Raw genomic sequence first — 23,803 nt, 5'->3', positions numbered from 1 at the left:
AATAAAACAAATTAATCCTAACTTTTACAGGCCAAATTCCTTATTGTAAACTAGTGTAGCTTAACACTAGTCGTTCATGTCTTTATTTTTATTTATATAACCACAAAATATTCTATATTTAGGGTCAACACCAATTGGAGCCCTTTGTTTAATTACCATCACTTTGAAACTATATGTATGTATTTATGTTGTTTTGTTAGAAAGAGATGCAATTTAAATTAGGTTTGCCTTTGAAAGAAGCCTCGAGCTCCACTAAGTGTTGACCCTAAATCTACAATGGCGGAGGGTCCTCATCAGGGCCTATCTATGTTTTGCCATATTTTCTTAACCCTTTTCTTTTACTAACCTTGGTAGCTTACTGCTGCCATTATTCTGTTACATGTCAAGCTTATTCATAGTATTACTAGTAGCAAATAGTTTCCAAGATTTATCAAATGTTCTTCCTCTTCAATTCTAAAAGTAAAGTATGCAGTTCAGAAGACTGCAAACTTCCTGGATGCATCCCCGCTCAAGACACTGGCACCTCATAGACTACATCATCACCAGACAATCTTACCGTCAGTACATATGTGTCACCAAATCTTGCTGTGGGGCAGAATGTGGAACAGACCACCGCCTCATCATCACAAAACTAAACATTCGTATTCAACCAAAGAGACGTCCACAAAAATCTAAACCCCTAAAAAGGCTAAACACGGCCAGACTAGCAGATGACAAAATTGAAAAGTCGCTTGCAGATGTGGTAGAGAACTGCCTCAAGTCCACCCCTCTAGCTGAATCAAATGTAGATAAAAGCTGGAAATGCTTAAAAAAACTCTCCATTGAACAGCATTAAGCATACTCGGACCTATGGAGAGAAAGCATCAGGACTGGTTTGATGAAAACAGTACTGAGATCAGAAAACTATTAGATGAAAAGCACAAGCTCCATAAATTGTATCTGAACAACCCAAACTCCCAGTCCACTAAAGATGCATTCACAAACATCCGCAAAAATGTGCAAAAACAGTTATGCCAAATGCAAGATACCTGGCTAAGCAAGAAAGTGGAAACAATACAGGAATTTGCAGACAAGCACGACATGGAGAACTTCTTCCATGCCATAAACGAAGTCTATGGACCCACAAAGTCAGGCTCATCCCCTCTACTAAATTCTAATGGGACAAATCTATAGACAGATAAGGAAGAAATCCTAAAATGCTGGGCTGAGCACTTCGAAAAGGTTCTCAGAACACCTTCCATTATAAATGACAGCAAGTACCAATAAATGAAAAGATGATCCCCCTACACTAAAGGAAACCGATCTTGCCATTCAACAGCTCGCAAGCAGAAAAGCCCCGGGAGCTGACTCCATTCCTCACAAAGGTCTACAAAAAAAAGGTGGATTAGCCCTGATTGAAAGACTTCATTAGCTGTTCTTTTTAATTATGTGGGAACAAGAGTCAATACCACAAGACTTTAAAGATGCCACAATAGTCCATTTTTACAAGCGAAAAGGAAACCGCTAAATCTGCGACAACCACAGAGGAATATCTCTTCTCTCTATTGCTGGGAAACTCCTTTCTCGCATCCTACTAAATCAGCTCATGCAACACATAGAACATGGTCTACTACCAGAAAGCCAGTGCAGTTTCAGAAAAGAGCGTGGTACCATTGACATGATCTTTGCGACAAGGCAGCTCCAGGAAAAATGCCAAGAACAAAATGCTGACCTCTTTTCAATATATGTCGACCTAATAAAGGCATTCGACACTGTTAGCAGAGAAGGACTATGGAAGATTATGTCAAAGTTTGGCTGTCCACGAAAATTCATAACATGGTAAGACTATTTCATGATGGCATGAAGGCTCGTGTCCAAGAAAGTGGAGAACCATCAGAGCCCTTCAAAGTATCGAACGGGGTAAAACAAGGCACCTACATTGTTCAGTATCATGTTCTCTGCTATGCTGACAGTTGCATTCACAGATAGAGAAAACATCGGGATAAATATAACATACAGATTTGATGGTGGCCTATTCAACCCAAGGCGGCTCAAAGCAAAATCAAAAACAAATTCAGCAGTAATCAGGGACTTGCTATTTGCTGATGACTGTGCCCTAAATGCCTGCTCTGAAAATGATCTGCAGAGCATTGTCAGTGACTTCTCAAGAGCATGTTCAGACTTTGGCCTTACCATTAACACAAATAAGACTGAAGTCTTATATTTACCTGCTCCTGGGAAAGCCTACTCCAATCCAAGCATCAAGATAAATGGACATGATATAAATGCAGTGGACAGATTCACATATCTTGGCAGCACACTCTCCAGAAACAGAAAGATTGATAATGAAATCGACCTGCGTATCACCAAGGCCAGTGCATCCTATGGCAGACTGTCTAAAAATGGACATGGTATCACCACAAATACAAAGCTAGTGTCTAAGAAAAATACTCAATGTTAGATGGCAAGACAAAATACCAAATACTGAAGTCCTTCGAAGAGCAGGTCTGCAAAGCATCCATACAAAGCATCCATACAATTCTGATGCAGTCCCAGCTGCGATGGGCAGGACACGTCTGCAGAATGGAAGACCACCCCATCCATAAACGACTCTTGTATGGCCAACTAAGTTAAGGAAATTGCTCGCAAAGAAAGCGATTCAGGGACACCCTCAAAGCTTCTCTGAAGGCGTTCAGCATAGACCCAGCCACCTGGGAGACAGAGCATCATGGCGTTGTGCTGTGAAAACTGGCGCACAGGTTGCTGAGAAAAAGAGAACAATGCTGGCAGAAGAAAAACGCCAGAGAAGAAAAGCAAGGCCCACGACACTAGCTCCAGCTGGAATAACCTACCCAGTGTGCAGCCGAACATTCCGGGCTCACATAGGTCTCACCAGCCACATGAGGAAGCATAAAACCCCAGTGCAAAGCCCTCAGCCCCCTGGATGACAAAGTGGTCATTATCGAACCATGATGAATGAACTCTCTATATATATTGGCTTATATCTATATTAATAGAAACAAGAAACTACAAAAGCTTTTGAATACCAGATTTGGCTTGTAACTTGTTCTGCAGTTCAGGCAATAATATGGAAAACCTACTTATTAATTGTTGTTTTAAATTATGTCCAACTTATATGCATACTAAATAGATTTTTTTCTCTTAAAAAGTAAACATTATTTTTGGGTAAATGTAGTAGTTAGTAGGACAGAACTTACTTAACGTAGCAATACAAATGTAAAAAAAAAATAATTTTTTAACAAAAAGTCCAAAAACATTTGCATAAATGTTTTAAAAACGTGGTAAATAGTCGTCTTTACTACTAAAGAGCCGCCTGTGTTTGTTACTATTAATGTTGAATACTTGTAAAAGTGGTGTATTTTTATGAAAAAACTGCTTGCATACGTGATTTAAAAAATTAGACTTTTCACTTTTAGAAAAGTAAAAACGTAGCTGTTGCATCAGAACTTTGAATGGACTAAATTATTATGATGTCGGATTTTCACAATCTTTTCTAGTTTACAAGATCTTAACGGGATGGACAGACATTTCACACAAAATTAAAAGCGTCTTTTCCCCTTTTGGGGGCTGCTAAAAATGAATATCACAATAGGACACAAAAATCATTAAATATTTCTCTTTGCATATTTTCTTTTTAAGTATTATAACTTGTACTTCAAATTATTTCAAAGATATATTACATATATGAGTGTCTATATTTCTAAATCTATGGTCAAACAGCTATTTCTTGTATTTTCAGATATGACTCTGAACTTGCTGAGTTTCTAGAACCTGGATCTAATTCTTTAGGAGCAAGAAATGAGTCTAGATTACAAAGTAAAATTTTTTTTGTTCATTTTGTTAAACCATAGATATTGAAACATTAATTTAATACCAAGACTTCTTATCAAGAACCTGCAAAAGACTAGTAAAATGCAATAGCCAAGAAAACATATATAAATAATCATAAGCAAATTTACTAACTATTGGTCAAAATCTAGCCTATAAGTATTTTATAAAGTACACTTATATCAAATAAAGTTTTGATAGCCATCATTTTGTTTTTTACAATACCTCTATTCAAGTTGCTCATTCAGAATGAAGCAAAATCTTAAACCTGGGTGGATTCAGTTCTCAAAAACGGCTCATTGATTTCCCTATTAATTTGACAGTAAATGTGTTAACTATTTATCATTTGGAAAAGATCTAGTCCATTGGCCACACTGGGAAAACTCGAGTTATCATTTTTTAAAGTATACAAAAATTAATTAAAATTTGGCTAGAGAACTAGACTATACATTTCCTGGTATTTCTGCATGTAGGCCCTGTTCATTAACGAGTTTAATAAATTAATGGATGGTGCCTGGTCATGCAGTTTGCACACTAGACTGTCGTTCAGATTTATCGATGGGTTCAAACCCCGCCCACTCCCAACCTCCGTCGTCCAATTGGAGTTTTGGACTTGGAAGTAAATTATCTAAAACTCTGAAGGAACATCCGAAACGTTCAAACAAAACATGTAAAACATTTTACAAACAAAGCAATGTTCAGAAACATTTTGTGCACCATCTTCTTAGTCTAGATCTAAAGGCCTATCAATAGAGTATTATAAAGTCCAGTAGATTTATACATTCGTTTAACCAGGATTTTTTATTCACCAAGGGTTGGAGGAAATGTTCCTTTTTTTAGCGGCCCCCGAAAGGGGAAAAGACGCTATTAGTTTTGTGTGAAATGTCTGTCCGTCCGTCCCGTTTAGATCTCGTAAACTAGAAAAAAATATTGAAAATCAGACTTCACAATATTTTAGACCATTCAAAGTTCTGATGCAACGGCTACTTTTTTTTTTCCTGAAAGCGAAAATTCTAATTTTTAAAATCAATTATGCAAGCAGTTTTTTAAAGAGAAAAAGCTAATTAGTATGCATTATAAGTTAAACCTAATTTAAAACGAATAGTAATCTTGTAAAATTCATTTTCGTGAAAAAATTTTTATATAGTGGAAATTTTTTTTTTTTTTTTTTTTTTTTTTGAGGATTCAAATATGTGATTGAGCCTTTTCAAAACAATTACTTTATTTATTCCGAACCGAGGATCCCAGCTCTAATGGGTACCTGGCATTAGTTGGGGAAAAGTAAAGGCGGTTGGTCGTTGTGCTGGCTACATGACACCCTCGTTAGCCGTAGGCCACTTCTTCTTCTTCTTCTTCTTCTAGCCAGCTTTATTGCTGCTGAGCTGTGAGCTCTTTTGCAGACTGTGCCAAGGAAAAAAAGTGTGCTGTTTTCTTTAGTTGTTCAGCACTGCCGTACAGGGTGTTGGTTATTTTGGGCTGTAGTGGAAGTAGGGTCTGCCTAAGGTGGATTAGGGAGGGGCATTCAAAGAGGATATGGTTTACGGTTTCAAAAGGGTGGGCGCAATGTCCGCAAAGGGGTAGTTGTGTGGAGTTTATTTTGTTCAGGTGGTAATTTAATAGTCGTGTGTGTCCTGTTCTTAGTTGGAAGATTGTAGATTGTTCTTTGCGGGGGAGGAAGTTAATACTGTCCAGTTTGTTAGGCATAGTCATTTCTCTATACATGGCTCTGTCTGTGTTTCCTGATTCCCATTGGTTGAGCCACTCCTCTTTGTGATTGTTGGCTAACATTGACCTTAGGGTGAGGTAGTTAACAAGTCTATCTGGTTGTTCCATAGATGAACCTGCCTTTGATACCTTATCTGCCTTTTCATTTCCCATGATGCCAATGTGTCCAGGGATCCACTGTAGTGTAATATTGATATTTAATTTTGATATCATCTGGTGGATTATCACAATGAGTGTTGTCAACTCTCTTGGACTGTTTGAGGTGCTGCTGTTAAGTGCTTGCAGAGTAGATTGGGAGTCTGTTAGGGTACAATAAACGTCTTCCGAAAGAATGAAGAGTCAGAATATAATAAAGATTAATTATATACACACACACAAACATATATATATATACATATATTTTTTTTTCGCGGGGGGGGGGGGGGGGGGATCCGAAACTATGCTTATGATGGTGGGTTCCAAAGGACTGTCAATGCCGGGGGTGAAAGTGGGGATAAGCACCCACTTTCCAAGAAATTCTCCCATTGCTTGCGTCTCTAAATGCCTCTGACAGTCAAATCCAGCTCCTGGCCTTCACGTGTGATTTTCTCAAAAATCCGGCGGAACCTGTTCTTACAAACTGACAGGAGAATGGATGAAAGGCGGAACACTGGCGCCTCAAAACCAGTTTAGCTTCGTGTTGATGGGGTACGTCAGCCTAAATAACGCAACCCATCTAGGAGAAGGAAAACTCTGACTCCAAACCTCCACTCTGTGGCAATACTCCCCTGTCACAACGTGTGTTGTGGTGCCGGTGATTTCACTTGAATTAAAATAGTTGAATAAATGACGATCTAGGATTCACAATAAAAGATTCTTTGTTAAAACACAACTCTGGAACTTTATTTAAATATAAAACGTAAGTACAGCTTATGTACAAGTTACAGATCAATAAGCACAAAAAACATTACAAAGGCTTTAAATCAGAGCTCTTAGTAAACGCGACTGTCTACTAGGACATTCTTTCATCGACTGGCGTTCTTTCTACTCTCGTCAATTCTCTGGCGCTAAAATGTCTTTATTTATTTTCAAATCAACCAATAGATTTGCAACATCGTAATTACGTCTCGGGTAAAACCTGAGGCGCTGTCAAGGATCTAGATTTGTGGGGTAATTCCTGAGGCTCAGTCAAGGGTTTATATTTCTATTTACACACAAGCTTTTAAATGTGAAATATACAAATAAATCTATAATGGCATCTGTGACATATTACCCCCCCCCCCTCCATTTAGCATTTGTATGGTAATAGAAATGCTCATATGTATTAAAAATATTTAAATATACACAAGATACCATACATGAAATTATAGAAAAATGGTTGAGGTAACATATGACAATGCTCTGAAAAATAAAGTCAACTTGGAGATAACATTAAAAAAAAAAAAAAATGTAAATGCAGTGTCAGGTATATGAGAACAAAATTATTGATGACTTAGAACACCTGTTTCACTATTCAAGTGGTTATGAAAATGAGACAATATCAAAGGTTGTACAAAGCATAATACTTGAATAAATTAAATCTTGAATTGAATGAGTTACTTCTCTTCATGGTGCTTCATGATAAAATTAAAATATGACGATACAAAACTGATATACTACACCTGTGGAAGAAAAATATATACACAATTATGTAAAGAATTAAATACATCTGGAAAGTGTGTCAGCGAAGACATTCTCACGTCCAGGAATTGTCTTGACCTCAAATTGGTAGTCTGTGAGTTGTAGACTCCAACGAGTTAAACGACTGTTCACTAACTTCTTTGAGTTCAGAAATGCTAGTGGTGCATGATCAGTTAGGAGTGTGAGATGAGCACCTAGTAGATCTCTGGAGAACTTGGCTATGGCCCATACAATGGCTAGACATTCACGTTCGATGGTTGAGTATCTGGTTTCAGCTGGTGACAACTTCCTGCTGATGAAAAATACTGGGTGCAAAGTCTCTTGGCATTTCTGTGAAGTGTCTTGGTATTTCTGCATTAGGCATGCACCTATAGCTGAAGATGAAGCATCTGTGGCGAGGTAAAATTGCTTCTCTGGATTCGGAAGTTTGAGAATAGTGTCTCTTGAGAATTCAGCTTTAATGTTCTCAATAGTGGTATGTAACTTTGTAGACCATGGAATCTTCGTTGGCTGTCCTTTCTTAGTGAGTTCAATCAATGGAGCTATGAGTGCTATGTAACCTGGTATGAAATGTCTGTAGAAATTACACAGACCCAAAATACTTCTCACTTGCTTTTTACTGGTGGGGACTTTGATGTCTAGTATGCGTTGAATAATGTTCTCTTGTGGTCTCAGCGAATTGTAGCTGACTCTATAACCCAGGCAGGATATTTCTGACATGGCTAGTTCTACCTTGCTAGGCTTTATGGTAAAACCATGGCTGCCTGGTCGTGCGGTTTGCGCGCTGGACTGTCGTTCGGATTTATTGACGGTCGAGGGTTCAAACCCTGCCCGCTCCCATCCCCCGTCGTCCTGCGGGAGGTTTGGACTAGGAAGTAAACTATCTTCAACTCTGAAGGAACATCCGAATTATGTAAAACATTTTACAAACCATGTTGTTTCAGTATGCTGAAAACTTCTTGTAGTCCTTTGATATGTTCGTTCCATGTCTTATGGAATATGCAAATGTCATCTATATATGACACTGTGTCAGAGCGATTGCTTAGTATGCTGTGAATGGCTCTATTAAAGGTGCTGTGGCGTTGACTAGACCAAATGGCATGAAGTTGAGATGGAATAGCCCATAAGCTGTGGTGAATGCCGTAAACTGTTTGCATTCTTGTCTGACTGGTATTTGGTAATAACCTCTGGACAGGTCTATTTTGGTGAAGAACTTTGCCTCTGAAAATTTGGTCATAAGATCTTCAGGATTTGGCATAGGATATGAGTCGAGTTGGGTTATTTTATTCAACTGTCTGAAGTCGACACACATTCTTGGAGTTGTCGTTTGCTTCCGTTTGACAAGAACTATTGGTGCGGCATATGGAGAGTTGGAATGTTCAATGATTCCTTGCTCTAATAGTTGGTTAATTTCTTGTTTAAGAAAGTCTCTGTAGTGTACTGGTAATGGGTAAGGTCTTGCTTTTGTAGGCTTGGAATCAGTAAGTATTATATTGTGTTCCGTAATTGACGTTTTGCCTGGAACATCTGTAAATATGTCTGAATTTTCTTTGAGAATGGTAATTAGTTCTTTCTGCTTTTGCGGTGTCATTGAATTGAGTTTGATGTCTTGCCAAAATTCAGTTTGTTTGGTAGTTGTTTGTGGCATATTGATGTTGTCAAATTCAGACATGTCATTTTCATCTTCTTCTTTTATGACTGCAAGACATGATATGGTTCTTTCATTTTGTTCTGGGCTTGTGGTACCTTCTGTTATTGTGTTATATTTTTGTAACATGTTGACGTGATAGATTTTCTTTTTGTTGTGTATGTCTATCTTCCTGAGTATGGAGAATGGACCTTGCCATTTGATGAATAGTCTGTTGCTTTTGTCTGGTAGTAACAGATATACTTGATCTCCTGGTTCAAATTGTTTCAGTGTTCTGTTTCTATTGACTCTCATTCTGGTATTGGAGTTTGCTATGGCTGTGGCTTCATTTGCTTTTTCACATGCAGATATGACTATGTTTCTGGTATCTTGCACATGTTGAAACGCTGTCTTGGTTTCTGATGAGATTGAGTTTTGGCGAATAATAGCTTCTTTGAGGATTGCCATTGGTCCTCGTGGGTTGGCGCCATAAACCATCTCGAAAGGTGAGAATCCTGTGGTTTCTTGAGGACTTTCTCTGTATGCAAACAGAGCTGCTGGTAGGAATAAGTCCCAATTCTGCGGATTGTCGTGTGCTATTTTTGAAATGCACCTCTTCAAAGTACCGTTGAATCGTTCGCAAAGCCCGTTGCTTTGGGGATGGTAGGGCGTTGTGAACTTCATCTTGATGTGGTACATGTTCATGAAGTCTTTGGTAATGTCAGCTGTGAACTGTGTGCCTCTGTCGGAGAGGATAACTTCTGGGAAACCAATTCTGGAAAATATCTCTGACAAAGCTCTGGTGATGTCAAGCGCTGTAATGTTGACTAGAGGTACTGCTTCTGAAAATATTGACGCCTACCTGGGTGGACCACTGGTCATGCGGTTTGCGCGCTGGACTGTCGTTCGGATTTATCGATGGTCAAGGTTCAAACCCTGCCTGCTCCCATCCCCCGTCGTCCTGCGGGAGGTTTGGACTAGGAAGTAAACTATCTTCAACTCTGAAGGATTATCCGAATTATGTAAAACATTTTACTTCAGGGGTCGATTTTGAGTTTGTGTTTCCACACAAACTGTCTTTTGTAACCTTGTTTTTTTTTTTAACTCTTTGGCTCCGCACCAACGCACAGGGCGTTGATTTTAAAAAAGTGGAAAAAAGTCGGACCAACGCTGGGGGCATCAGCTATCTCAAAATTTTTTTTTTTCGTTTCCATTTCTCCAATTCTTGTTTTTTATTGCTTAATGTTTATCTAGAATAGTTTCCCTTTGCTAAACATCCGGAATTTCCTTCATTTAACGTGTTTTTATTTTGTACGAAGTTTGTAAAGAGATGACATTTATTTTTTCTGTGTGCGTGTTTTTTTTAATATGGAGCTTCAACCAAGGCCATATAAACTTTGTAGATCTAAATATTTCTTTGATAAAGAAGTATAAGAATTCAGATGACAGTGGTTTTGTTTCATCTGATGGTGATATTGATAAATCTAATTATATAGATCTAGATCTAGTAAATTAATTTATAGGTCTAGACCTAGGCCTAGGCCTAGTAATGATGAAGTTTATTAGCTGATGAAGCAGCTCCACCCCCAGCTAATGTTCAATGTAGATCTAGAACTAGTTTAGCTGTCTCTACATTATCTAGATCTAAATCTAATCAGATAGATGTAGATCTCTAGATCTATCATCTAGGCACTGAAACAGAACAATTTCAGATTTATTCCACCAAGAAATTGGGTTGTCAACCTAGACTTAGTCAGCACTGCATCTATTGAGATGGAATGTTTTTTTTCATTGACAATCACATTGTTGATAGTCTTGTTAGCAAAATAAATAGCTATGCTGACCATAGGATTAAATGGAACACCCCTGCTAGAATAAGATCCATTTTCAGAGAATGGAGACCTATAACTATAATCTATAAAGAAAGACAGAGTATGTAAACACTTTGGGTCAGGGAGAACGGTTTATGTTTGCGCTGGATGGGAGTCGAACCCACACATTCATATTGACTGCTTCCATGAATATCACAACTAGAAGGAATATTTATATACTAAGTACATGAAGAACTTTAGAAGAAAATACTATAAATATATATATGCTGTACAGTTAGACTAGTTTTAGGGTAAAAGTGTTTTGTTCCAAGCGTGTTGCTTTTTTTATGGGCTTTTTCGTTAAAGTAGTGACATTGGATTATTAGTTCCAGTTTATTATTTTTTGCATCTATTGCTGTTTCTTCTGTGGTGTTCTGTAAACAAATGGATAAAAATGAGAAAAAAAGCTATTTCAATTCAATTTGAACAATAAATTTCTTTAAACATGCACTTGGATGGATATTTTCAATGTCAGTTGGTGAGTTTTTCATTTTTAATTTTTATATTCAAAACCCAAAATTACAAAAACAACATAATTTGCAAACTAGAAAACATAAGAAATGGAAAGAGCATCCATTTCTCTTTAATTCTATATCAAGTTTATTATTTTCCAATAATAAATAAAAAAGTTATACAAGTTATATCGAAGCAAAGTAGCGCACTCTGAAATGGCGGAAAAATTAATTCCGTCCAAAAGTGGCAAATAATTCCGAATTAATTCCGGAGCCAAAGAGTTAAATCATTAGTTGTTAAGAGCAAAATAATTGCTCTTTTTGTTGCATAAAGAGGTATTGTCTTTTTAACAAAAATGTTTTTTTTATTTTTAGTTAAAATATATTCATTATTTTACATCAGGATTTTATTTTTATTTTAGGACTGTTAAGTGCTGCACATGCTCTCTGTCTATGTGGCAGTAATGATGTTGAACTTATCAAAGTAAGTACTCTTTATTTTATTACCTGTAAAGTTATAGAAAGAAGAGACTTGATTTAACTGCTTTCAACAAATTATTGGTATCTATCCATCCATCCTATCCATTCAGATCTCTCCTGGGCCTTTTGTCTCCATGCCCTAACCCCAAGCTTTTGAAGATCTGCTTTCACATCATCAATCCATTGCATTCGGCGTCTGCCTTTGGGTCGCCTTCCTTTTGTTTTTTGCCTGTATACAATTTTTTCTCCTCTGTTATCTGACATTCTTTCAAGGTGACCTGCCCAACATTGTCTGTTCTTTTTTATTTCTGTCACTTTCGATGGATCTTCATGCAATTGATATATCTCATGGTTAGTGCGTGTCCTCCACCCTGTTTCATCTTGTATAGCACTATAGATTTTCCTAAAAAATTTCATTCCCAATTATTTAGTAAATTTTCAGTTGTCTTTGTTAGTGACCATGTCTCACTTGCATACATTGCTGCTGGTCTTATTATGGTTTTGTATATTATTTTCTTGGTTTTCCTTGATATTGTTTTGCTCTTAAGTAAATGATGGGTGCTATAAAATGCTCTGTTGTCTCCTGCTATTCTTTCCTTTATTTCTGTTAATAGGTCATTTTTTAAATCAATTGTACTTCCTAGATACCGGTATTTGAAAGTTTGGACATTTTCAAATTCATGGTCTTTGATTTTGATATATTGTCCCTCTGATTGTCTCTTGTCATTGTGATGTACTTGGTTTTACTGTCATTGACCTCAAGTCCTGCTGGTCAAAATGCTTCTTCTAGTTGTGTGAAAGCTCTAGCAATGTCAGAGGTTTCTTTACCCAATAAGGCAATGACATCTGCATAAGCAAGGTATTGTAGAGGTTGACTGAATATCGTCCCTGTTGGTTGTGGACCCATATTTTCTCTCCTGAGGTAGTAGTTCTCCTTGTGTTTATGTGTATATTACTTATAAGTCTCCAGTGTCAAATTGAAAAGCATGCAAGAAAGTGAGTCACCTTGTCTTAATCCCCATTTAATCCTAAATTCCAGTGAGCGTTCTTGTATTGACTTTACTTTTGGAGTTATGTAATGTAATATGTATAAGTCTTGTCAGGTTGTTAGGTATTCCAAAATCTTATAGAGTGTCATATAGATATTTCCTTTTGATACTGTCATAAACCATTTTATAATCTATATAGAGTTGGTGTATTGGTATTTGTATTCATGGCATTTTTCTAGTATACATCTTAGTGTGAAGATGTGATTGGTTGTGGTTTTATTGGGTCTGAAAACACATTTGTAGTCACCTAAGATCTCTTCTTAGTATTTTCCTAGCCTCTTAGTTATAAGCCTAGACAGGATCTTATAAGTCACATTTAGTAGAGAAATTCCTCTGTAATTACAGCACTTTAGCTTGGATCCTTTTTTGTGTATTGGTTTTTTAAGAGCTGTTTCCCATTCTGTTGGTATTACTTCTTCTTCCCAAATTCTTGATATTAGTCTGTGTATTTGGGAATGTAAGTCTTTCCCTCCATATTTAATTAGTTCTGCTGTAATTTGATCCTCTCCTGGTGCTTTGTCATTCTTTATGGTCGAAATTATTTCTGATGTTTCAGAAAGTGTTGGTGGGTTCACTAAGGGATGTGGTCCTCCCAGTGGCAGTTCATATTCTCCATTGTTTCCATCTTCAGTGGTATTTAAGATCCCCTCAAAGTATTCAGCTTATCTTTAAATGACCCTGCTGTTTTCTGTAATAAGCTCAACTTCTCTGTTCTCACACATGTGTGATCTATAGATATCTATAGATCCTTTGTGAGTTTTGTGTAATGCACAAATTGTAAGACAAATTTCCATACGGATAATAAAGATTATTATTATTATGTTAGAAATGAACGAGTAGTCATTCTCTGGCGCTGCCAGGGTCGAGTTTCGCTAAAGAGAAACAAAATTCATCGTAGTCCCTTTAACAGTTTCCACTGAGGAATTTTCTGGTGTTGTGGCAGGTCTGCAGCAGTACCGCCCTCTGACAGGCAACGAAGATGTTCCTAGGAATGTTAAGGGCCTTGAAGGTGTCTGTGAGGTCAGTTGTTATTATCCCCTCGGTTGATATAACAATGGGGTATATTGTTATTTTGGACAATTTCCATAGACGCTTAATCTCCAAGCCTAGGTTCCCATATTTTCTTTGTTTTTCTATCTCAGTTTTTCTTAAATTATGAGATAGTGGTACGGCGATATCGATAATGGTAGCGGTTTTTTCTTTTTTATCGATGAACAGCAGATCCGGGCGATTGAAATCTACCGTTTTGTCGGTCAGAATAGGTAGGCCTATCCCAGTACAGCAGATGTTCAGTAGACTCGAGAACCTCTTGCGGAGAGTATTTATAATAAGGGGGAGTGTCCTTACCGATCAATTTGTACGTCAAAGCCAGGTGTTGGTGTATTAACTTTGCAACTTGGTTATGGCGACCCAGGTAGGCCGATTCTGATAGGGCTGGACATCCTGCCATAATGTGTTCAATCGACTCGCCCACATTTCCACATTTTCGGCATTTGTCGACAACATTGAATTTCAGAATATGCTTCTCGTAATTTTTTGTCCTGATTACTCTGTCCTGTATTGCTGTAACAAAGCCTTCTGTTTCAGGGTAGAGATGACCTGCTTTGAGCCATGTTAAGGAAGCAGCTTTGTCGATGTTGTCCCCATGTAATGAAGCCGGAAATTTTCCGTGGAGTGTTTTTTCCTCCCATTGGCGAATCTCATGCCCTACGTCGTCCAAACCGACATTGACATCAGCATTGTGTAGGTTCAGAGGGGTTGCATCGGAGTCGTATTTCCGTAGGAAGGAAACTAATTTGTTGCTGGAGGCGAGCAGTTTTGATCGTATTTTTAAAAATTGCATCTTACACAATTTGAAGATGTTCTGCAATCCACGACCCCCATCCTTCCTGGGCAGGTATAACCTTAAGGTGGAGGACTTGGGGTGTAGGCATCGAAACTTGGTTAGTAATTTTCTAGTGAGTCTGTCAATGTCATGTAGGTCGGTGTCAGTCCATTTGATCACACCGAACGTGTAAAGGAGCACTGGGACGGCCCAGCTGTTTATTGCAGTGATGAGATTACTGCCAGACAGTTTGGTGTTGAGGATTTTATTAACTCTTTGCCTATATTTGCCAAGAAAGTCCTCTTTTAATTTCTTATGGTTAATCTTGGCATTCTGGTTTATTCCAAGATATTTATAAATAGAGGCGGAGTTCAATTCCTCGATGCCTTCAAATTCAATGTTGGTGTTCGTTGCCTTGCCCTTTTTAATGCTTATGATGCCACACTTATCCAGGCCAAAAGACATACAGATATCGTCACTAAAGCATTTTACCGTTTTGATTAAGGTGTGTAATTTTTGCTCGGTTTCTGCATATAGCTTTAGATCATCCATGTATAATAAGTGGGACACACATTTTGTACATTTAGTGTCAACCCTAAAACCGTTTGTAGAGTCTTGGAGTAATGTAGATAGAGGATTAATCGCTAGGCAGAACCAGAGTGGAGATAGTGAGTCACCCTGGTATATACCTCTTCTTATGTGCACAGAACCTAGTTTATCACGATTAAGGTGCAGGTTTATCTTCCAATTATTCATACAGACTTTCAATAGTTGTTTTATTCTTGGGTTGATTCTATGAATATCCAGGGTTTTTAATAGCCAATCATGCGGAACTGAATCGAAAGCTTTTTTGTAGTCGATGTAACACATGTGTAAATTTCTCTTTCTTCTATTAGCTTGATGCAATATAATACCATCTATAGTTAGCTGTACTTTACAGCCCATCGACTCTTCAATGCAACCTTGTTGTTCCTCTGCTAGTAGATTATGGGCAGAACAAAATTTATACATTTTACTTTTTAAAAGTGAAGTTAATAGTTTATACACCACTGACAGACAAGTGATAGGGCGATAGTTTGATGGTTGGTTCGGATCCCCTTTTTTGGGGAGGAGAGATGTTCTCCCTTCAGTGAGTTCTAACAGCATTGAAGACGGTTCTGATATTAGCTCGTTAAAACTTGATGTTAGTGGTGCATGTACGGCTGTAAGTTTTTTCAGCCAAAAGTTGTGTATATTGTCCGGTCCAGGAGCAGTCCAGTTGTGGGTTTTTGATATAGCTGCTGAGACTTCCTCAGCTGTGAAATCCTCATCAGGCATTTCTGGTATTAGGTTGTTTTTAGTTTGGATTTCCTCGATCCAGTCAGCCTGCACATAATGTAATGTAATGTAGCGGGTCGGACCAAAGCGCCGCCCAGCAGTCGGTAAAGGAGCCGTGTTTAGTGCTATCAATGGTTTGAATTTTGTCAGCACCATTATCAGCTAGTTTACGGAAGAACTGTTTTCTCATGTGCTGAAATAAAGCGTTATGCTCCTTTCTTTTGGTGGTTTCGTTGTAGCGCTTTAACCTAGCTCCCTTTAGTTAAGCTTTTTGTCTCAGAGTATCTTTCAAACATAAGAGTCGTGCGTGGCTATCACAGTCCGTCAATTTGATTCCAGTTGTTCTTAGTATTGTCTTCATTTTGTTAAGTATTTTCGCGGAATGGTTGTTTCCCAGATATTGTCCAATTGTATCCATTTGGCTCCTCAGTTGATTAATATTGTCTTCAAGGCGCCTTTTCCATGCTGGCACATGTTGTTTTGGTCTCTGATTAATTGGGCCTAGCTCGAAGGTCTTTTGTCCAGAGAGCTCCGTGACAGCCACAGCGGCGCAGTATATAGCGAGGTGTGTCTCAAACAAGTTTCTTGGTGTTTCAAAATGGTTGGCTAAGACTTTATTTATTTCATTAATGTATGTGTTTGTCTCTTTCTTGACGTTTAGCTTGGGGATACGAGGCCTAGAGTTAAGATTGGTGTTTTTATAACGGTCTATAAGATTAGAAAATTTTGAGTGTAGCTCATTACTTATTGCCGATGTTGGGTCATTCTCTTGTTGTTGGGTGTTCTACTAATGTCTTCGTTGGTCGGCTGTGTGGGCGTGTCGTTTATATCTGAGATGAGCTCTTGTATCTGAAGCTCATGACCTACTTCTCTTCTTATCACGTCAATTTCTGCAGGGGTCAAATAACATTTTTTAATTATTACAGATCTTCTGTCTACAACATTCTGCTCTGTAAGGTTTAGATTAGGGTATAATTTGTTAAATTCCAGGAAGAGTTTTTGCCTATAACCTGGGAGAGGTTTATCATCACAAATGTTTACACGGAAGAACGATTTGATAATTTCTATATTCATTTCTCTCGTCCATTTGATCCTTTTGGCTCCTCTTGTTCTACCACCAACAGCACCTCTCAATTGTGTGGGGTGCGAGTCAGGGAGTAGACCGACCTCTTGTGTTTGGTCATGAGGTTGTGAATTACCCTCAGTAAACACTCGACTCATTGGTGAATAATATTTACCGCCTAATTTATTTCATATTCATCGCTGTCCTGGAAGAAGCAATGGATCCGTTCTATTTCCTCAAAATTCAAAAATGAAGATAAAAAAAAGAACGTGCGTTTACTAGTTTATTTTGATCTACTGTCTCAGTAAACAAGCTTTTTAGATCTAGGTCTAGTAATCATGGAAGTGACGCAGCGAAAATGGCGTCCCTAGTCTAGGATAAGAAGTGATCTTAAAACCAAGAAAGTTTTCAAACCCAATTCATGGAAACATCCTAAATACATGCAGACTTACAACCATGTAGCAGTACTTCAGTATTTGTAAAGTCTAGAGTACAAATACCTCCTTGATCTCGCTAAAAAGTGAACTGAGTCAGAGAGAAGGAAAACACGCCATAGCTTCCGGCGGCCATTATTATTATTATTATTATTGCTGTGCTCTCTTTCTTTGGTAATTGTGTATGGTACTTTTTACTTATTCTTTGTCTAAGTTTAGCTTTTACTAGTAGGTGTTCTGAGTCAGCATTTGCTCCTCTGAAACTTCTTACATCGAGTTTATCTGATCCATGTCTCTCATTAAATTCGCTGATGATACTGCCATAGTCGGTCTTATTTCAGGAGACTAAACTCAGTATCGAAGCTCGATAGAAGAGTTTACAAACTGGTGCACCGACAACTTTCTAGAACTGAATGTAACAAAAACTAAAGAACTTATAATAGATTTTAGAAAGAAAAAACAAACTATACGTGAACTGCAAATAAACACTACATCTATAGAACAAGTAAAGGCATATAAATATCTAGGCGTTATCATCAACAACAAGCTTTCATGGGAAGACCACCTTGGAACTCTGACAAAGAAAACAGCCCAGCGACTCTTTTTTCTATACAAACTCAACAGTTTTAAATTAAACAAGAAGATCCTTGAGACATTTTACGGCACGACTGTACAAAATCTGCTAACATACGGAATAAGTTGTTGGCAAGGCAACGCCTCATCTAAACTGTTGCAACATCTAGAAAACATCATTAAAAAAGCATCAAAAATTACACTCACAACATTACCACATTTAAAGGAACTTTTTGAACAAACGTGCCTAAGAAAAATCGAAAAAATTTTGGAAGGCAACGGCCACCCGCTCCATCAGAACTACGCCAGGTCGTCGCGAAGTGGGCGACTGCTGTCAATCAAAACAAGAACGGAGCGGTACAAAAACTCGTTCGTACCTCACTCGGTCAGACTCTATCACCGCCACTCATTGATCAGGGAACATTAAATGCACCAAGATACCTGTGTGTAGTCGCTGAATGAACTCTTTATGTTGTCTGTTGTATTTATGTGTATTTTTCTGTTGTGTTGTCTTTATATGAGAAACGAGTCTTTGTAATCACAACAAATTTTCGTAAGGATCAATAAAGCAGTCTTAGTCTTAGCCTAAATCTGTTTCTTATTTGATTCTGGGTTTTGCCATCAGGTGAGATCCAGGTTACCTTGTGAATATTCTTATGTTGAAATTTAGTGCTGCAGATGGACATTCCTTTTCCTGATGCAAAATCCACTAATCTTATGCCATTATTGATGGTCTCTTCATGTAAGCTTTCTTTGCCAATTGTTGGTCTGAATGCTGGTTCTTTTCCAATTTTTGCATTGAAATCTCTTAGGACTATTTTGATGAAATGCTTTGGTGCTTCATCATAAATTCTTTCCAATCCATCATAGAAGGCTTCTTTTGTGTTATCATCTGCATCTTCAGTAGGAGCATAAACATTGATAAATGATATGTTGAAGAATTTTCCTCTCAAACGTAGTGAGCAGTCTATCTCTTACATGTTTAAATCCAATGACATTACCTACCATTTCCTTTTTAACAGCAAAACCTGTACCTAAGTTGTTAGTGCTTCCACCGCTATAAAGTATAGTATACTCCTTAGTTCTGAGAATGTCTTGAGTCTTTCCTCCTGATTTCCTGTAGGGCTACAAGAGGTATCTTATTGTTATAACCCTATTGGCGGCGCGATAGGGTTAACTATAGGTTCAGCTGACACACACGTGAACTCATGCAAATCACTCAGGTCAGCGGGGCCATGGACAAGGGACAGTACTGCAATTACATGCAAATATGACCATTGTTATGGTCATGTGATTGAAAGCCTGCGTGTACGAGAGACACAGTGTGTAAGAAAGCGTCAGTTCAAGACCGGAGAGCGTTGAGACCGGGACTGTTAGTCAGCCATGAAGTCGGTCCTGGTCGAGTCCTCAAGTGTTATGTACGAGTCCAGAAAGAGATAGAGACAGTAGAGTTTTGAACGGTGATGTACAGCAAAACATTTTAGTTGTTGATGTGTTTGTTGCCAATTGTCTAGTATTTGCTGTTATCTACTTATCCATTCATTAAAGTACCAGATTATTGTGGAGCTCTTGTATTCAGGTTCTTGATGTGTTAGATGTGCTGTGTTGTGTTTAGCAGTGTTTACAGAAGGCTTGATTAGGAGAGAACGCAACATTATATTTCTTTGACACTTCAGTAAGTTGGTCTAGCACACCTGCTCTATATAGGCTTAGCACGTTCCATGTTCCAAAAATCATGTCCTTTTCCAGGCCTAGGTCGTTTTCCATTGAGATCTGTCCGAGTTTTCTTTTGTGTCGAAGCTTTTGTTACAGTATTTTTTTAAATGACAGGGTTGTTAGCCCTGCGCACAACCAGCTGGGGGGTTGTCCCTTTCAGCTCTCTGGATAGCTGCCTTTATTTTGGGGTAAGGTGCCCTAGCCCTAGCAAGGCAGCAGGTTTGTTTTTGGTCCACCCTGTGTATTTTATTTCCCCAGTACCCACCATATCTGGAGGGCATTTCCCTATCCGTCACCTGGGGAGGCTCTCAATGGGAGATCAAAAACTCCACACGAGATTGGTATCTATAACAAGAGAAAATGAAATGAGTTAATGCAAAGTATTATTTCAGAAATGTGTCATTGTTGAGTACACTGCATGAAGTAAAGGTGGTTAGTTGTTAAGTTATAGCCACAGAAACAGATAAGCTTTACATCATCTGCCCCCATAGATTGCAAAGTCTGAAAGGGATACTTTTACTTTATTTAGTTGTCTGTATTTTCCCTATAGATTTCACCTCTGTAAAGATGAATTTTATATCTTGTACTATAGTGTATATGAGTAACATAAAAAAAAACATTTTAAGTTTTGAAACAAAAGTATGTTTAAAGAGGACATTAGTAGTCTTTGAAATATTTTAAGTATGATACAGTTGATCAGAGTCTCATTATCACATTTGTTCTATTCTTTGATTTAGTTTTGAAAATAAATGTATATACAACCATTGAAACTAGTTTCCTTTCAAAAGAGCAAAAGTGTCAAGTACAAATAATTAATTGCTGGGTAAAATTTATAATAGTAGTTGTTTTTTTTTTTTGGGGGGAAGGGGTCCAATTTTGACAGCTAGCAGCAGATAAGAAACACATAAAAGAGGCAGCCTAAAGTTAAGAGAGGTATACATATTTTTGCATCAGCTGACACAGTTCATTTACTTTGCAAATTTGATTAGAACTCATGGTTAATAAAGCTTGGCCAACTTTAAAAGGATTTATTCTGTCTTTCTATTAGCTCTTTAAATCTTTCATTTAAATGTTGTAAAAACAATTTCATTTTCTGATCCAGGGAACTGCTCCTTATAATGACCAGATTGAGTTTGTGAATCGATTCTTAGATTCATTGTGTTTTAAAGAAAAGGGTTACTCACTTGACAGTACATTATACACAAGGTAAATGTGCTTTCTGTCAATTGTCTGAAAAGTTTTACACAATACATTTCATTTGTTTTTTTTTCTTTTTATCAAGTTTTTAAAATTAAATTGGACATACTGAAGGGCCTTTTTGACCAGCCAAAGTTTTATTTTAATTTTTCAATTAAATCAACTGCATCTTGCTTAAAATAGCAGCAAATTTGATCAAATTGTTGACATGTCAATGAGTTCTATAATAAAGTTGAGCCTACTAATTATTTGTACAGTAGAATGTCATTTATTCAGACGTCAGTCATCCAGAACATGAAATATCCAGAGTGGCTTTTTTTGTTGTGCTTTTTGTTTTACAGTGCAGTAGCTAAGTGCTATATTGCATTGCTTCCTGATCTTGGTCTATTCCGTCTGTTTCAAAACACATTTATGAAACACATGTGTGAGCAAGTCACTGGATTTAAAGACAGTGAGAAGTGTTAGATGGTTGTGTAGTGTCTCAGGAAACATGGCTTTATCCATGTTCAAAAGAAAATGTAACTTGCTGGCTATGCAATTGAAGTTGGAAATCTTAAATGGCTTAGTTCCTCTGTATACATGTACAATTTAATTTGGTTGAATTTTAAATATAAGTATGGTACAATACCTTCCTTAAGAATTTTCTTTATATTTTAGGTAAAATGGACAGTGTATAATATTCTGCGTTCGGTTATCTGGGCGACCCTGTTCCCAACTAACCCTGATAATCGACATTCTACTGTATTAACTAATTTTTTTTATTTATTTAGACCAGATATGTACAAGTCTCAGTTGAATATGTTGATAACACAAGATGGATTCCTTACAATGTTTGATAGTTGCACAAATCTTTTGCCTAGAGACATACACATGGAAGTGGATAACCTAAAGATGAAACAAAGAAAGACAAACAAGTAAACACATGACATTTTTGTTGTTTTAGAGATGAACTCAATACTGCTGTAGATTTGTGCTGATTTCATTCATACAATTACAACTAACATTTGAGTTTGATTTCATACAATTCTATGACAGAGTGATTTTAAGTTATTTTTTTTAAACAACAAAAAAAATAAATTTGTGCAGGACTCAGACATTACAAGATTTATTGACGCTCTCAGAAACTTTAAGCTTAGACATCCAGACTAGTCAGCAGAAGTTGAGTGCTTTACAAAAAGAGGTTAGTGTCATTTTGTTTCCATTTCAAATATTCTATGAGTACACCTTTACAGCTTTGACTTTTATCATGTGAATTGTAAAGATGAAATGTAGAATTCTGTCCCATTACAGATGACTCTGGAAGGGGAAGACAAAGACCAAGAAGTTCTCATGATGTCACATATGTTGTCTACTATTTTAAAAGAACTCTGGCAATTGTCAGATGGTTTCAAGCAATGTTACAAGTCCAATATAAAACAATGGTGCAATAAATCACCACCGGAACTTTCTCAACTTGGTGATACTATACAAACTGTACATGGATGTCTAGGCAATTTTACAAGGGTAAATTCATTTAATGCTTTGTCCCTAGTGGTTTTTATTTTAAAAACTTAATTATCTAAATTTTTGAACATTTTCCAAGTAACATTTTGATTTATATTTTGGATGTAAACCTCCTTTAAAAAATATTAATTATTACTTTATTATCTATTCAGCTTCTTTCAAACATGAATGAAATTCGCCAGACGCAAACCAAAATGAATAAACTTGTCAAGAAAGAATTCACAGGTTTTCCAGTCACAATAGGTAGTAATTTATTGTTAATAAGAAATGTTAATGTTTTAATTCTTTGGGGGTTTTTTGTTGCGGTTCAGGTAACCATCTTCCTTATTAAACTTTTTTTAGTAGAATTTTGTTTTATTTATAAGTTATGACTCATTACACATTGGCTACGGCCCTTGATTTGTTACCAGACTTTATATTGTTTATAATGACAGAAACACCCTTTCTTTTTTTTTTTTATTTCAATTAACGGGCCACATTTTAATGATCTCCCTAACATACTTTTTAGCGTGTGAATTAGTGTATCTGTTACAATGAATGCTCACATTCTCCTTCCTTTTCTCTCTCTCTGTGCATCTTGTCCTCTGACATACACTTTTGACTTGATTTGGACCTGCTTCCCTGCCCTGACATACACTTTTGACTTGATTTGGAGTGACCTGCTTCCCCACCCTGACACATACATGTACATGTGTCACGTAACACACACACACCCCACCCCCGCCAACAATCAAACAGTCCTATGCAAAAATCTCTTTTGAGTTTACATTGGCTTCCCAATTCAATTTTAATGTAACTCTACACACACAGGATTAATTCTGTGTAGCACCTTTGGTTAGTATTCCTTATCTTTTATTCATATTACAATTACAAATTCTGACAGCCTTTAGAGCACTGGCAGATGGGGGGGGGGGGGGGGGGGGGGACGAATTTTAGTATAGAATTCACAAAATTTGTATACGAATTTATTACTTGTTAATAATATATACTAATTCTTTATATTTCAACATATTTTTAGATTATTTCACCCCCCCCCCTCCCTCTAGTATGTTGGCCGATATGGTGGGGTCGGGAGGGGGCGATAGCATATATATATATGCTGTACGCACGTTTATGCATAGGGTTAGGGTTTACTCAGCGTTAGGGTTAGGGTTTGGAAAAAAAATTCCCCCCTCCCCCCACTCCAAAGTTCTGTATCCGCTAGTGCTTTAGAGTCTTGAGTTTTCCATTTAGAAGTTAATGAATTGGTTTGGCTTTGATAAACTTTTAAGACTTTGATCAATGCAGACAAAGGACATAATTTTTTTTTTAGTTTTTAGATAATTATAGGTGTATTTACTATGCCCTGTATATTCAAATTTAGACCAGAATGCTGGCAAAGAAAATAAAAAACCAAACCATTGACCTCCAACTGCGTAGCTATCATGTATTATATACATACATATTATTTTAAGTCTTGTGGTGGTGCGGATAGGGGTTAAGTA

The 23,803-nt window shown here is 37.3% G+C and overlaps 1 protein-coding gene across 1 annotated transcript in view; it reads left to right on the top strand.

Annotated features, from left to right (window-relative positions):
- Window positions 1–23,803, top strand: part of LOC106059941 (uncharacterized) — a 30,871-nt gene that overhangs the window by 4,605 nt on the left and 2,463 nt on the right. The window contains exons 3-9 of the mRNA XM_056025603.1: window positions 3,740–3,816; window positions 11,585–11,646; window positions 20,722–20,825; window positions 21,587–21,730; window positions 21,903–21,996; window positions 22,107–22,319; window positions 22,472–22,562. Coding sequence (XP_055881578.1) covers window positions 3,740–3,816; window positions 11,585–11,646; window positions 20,722–20,825; window positions 21,587–21,730; window positions 21,903–21,996; window positions 22,107–22,319; window positions 22,472–22,562 — 785 coding nt within the window. The remainder of the gene's footprint in view (window positions 1–3,739; window positions 3,817–11,584; window positions 11,647–20,721; window positions 20,826–21,586; window positions 21,731–21,902; window positions 21,997–22,106; window positions 22,320–22,471; window positions 22,563–23,803) is intronic.

Source organism: Biomphalaria glabrata, chromosome 4, assembly GCF_947242115.1.
Source record: "Biomphalaria glabrata chromosome 4, xgBioGlab47.1, whole genome shotgun sequence".
In the NCBI taxonomy this organism is placed as follows: Eukaryota; Metazoa; Mollusca; class Gastropoda; family Planorbidae; genus Biomphalaria; species Biomphalaria glabrata.
Note: the sequence above shows the minus strand (reverse complement) of the source record. Positions and strands in the feature narration are given on the sequence as shown.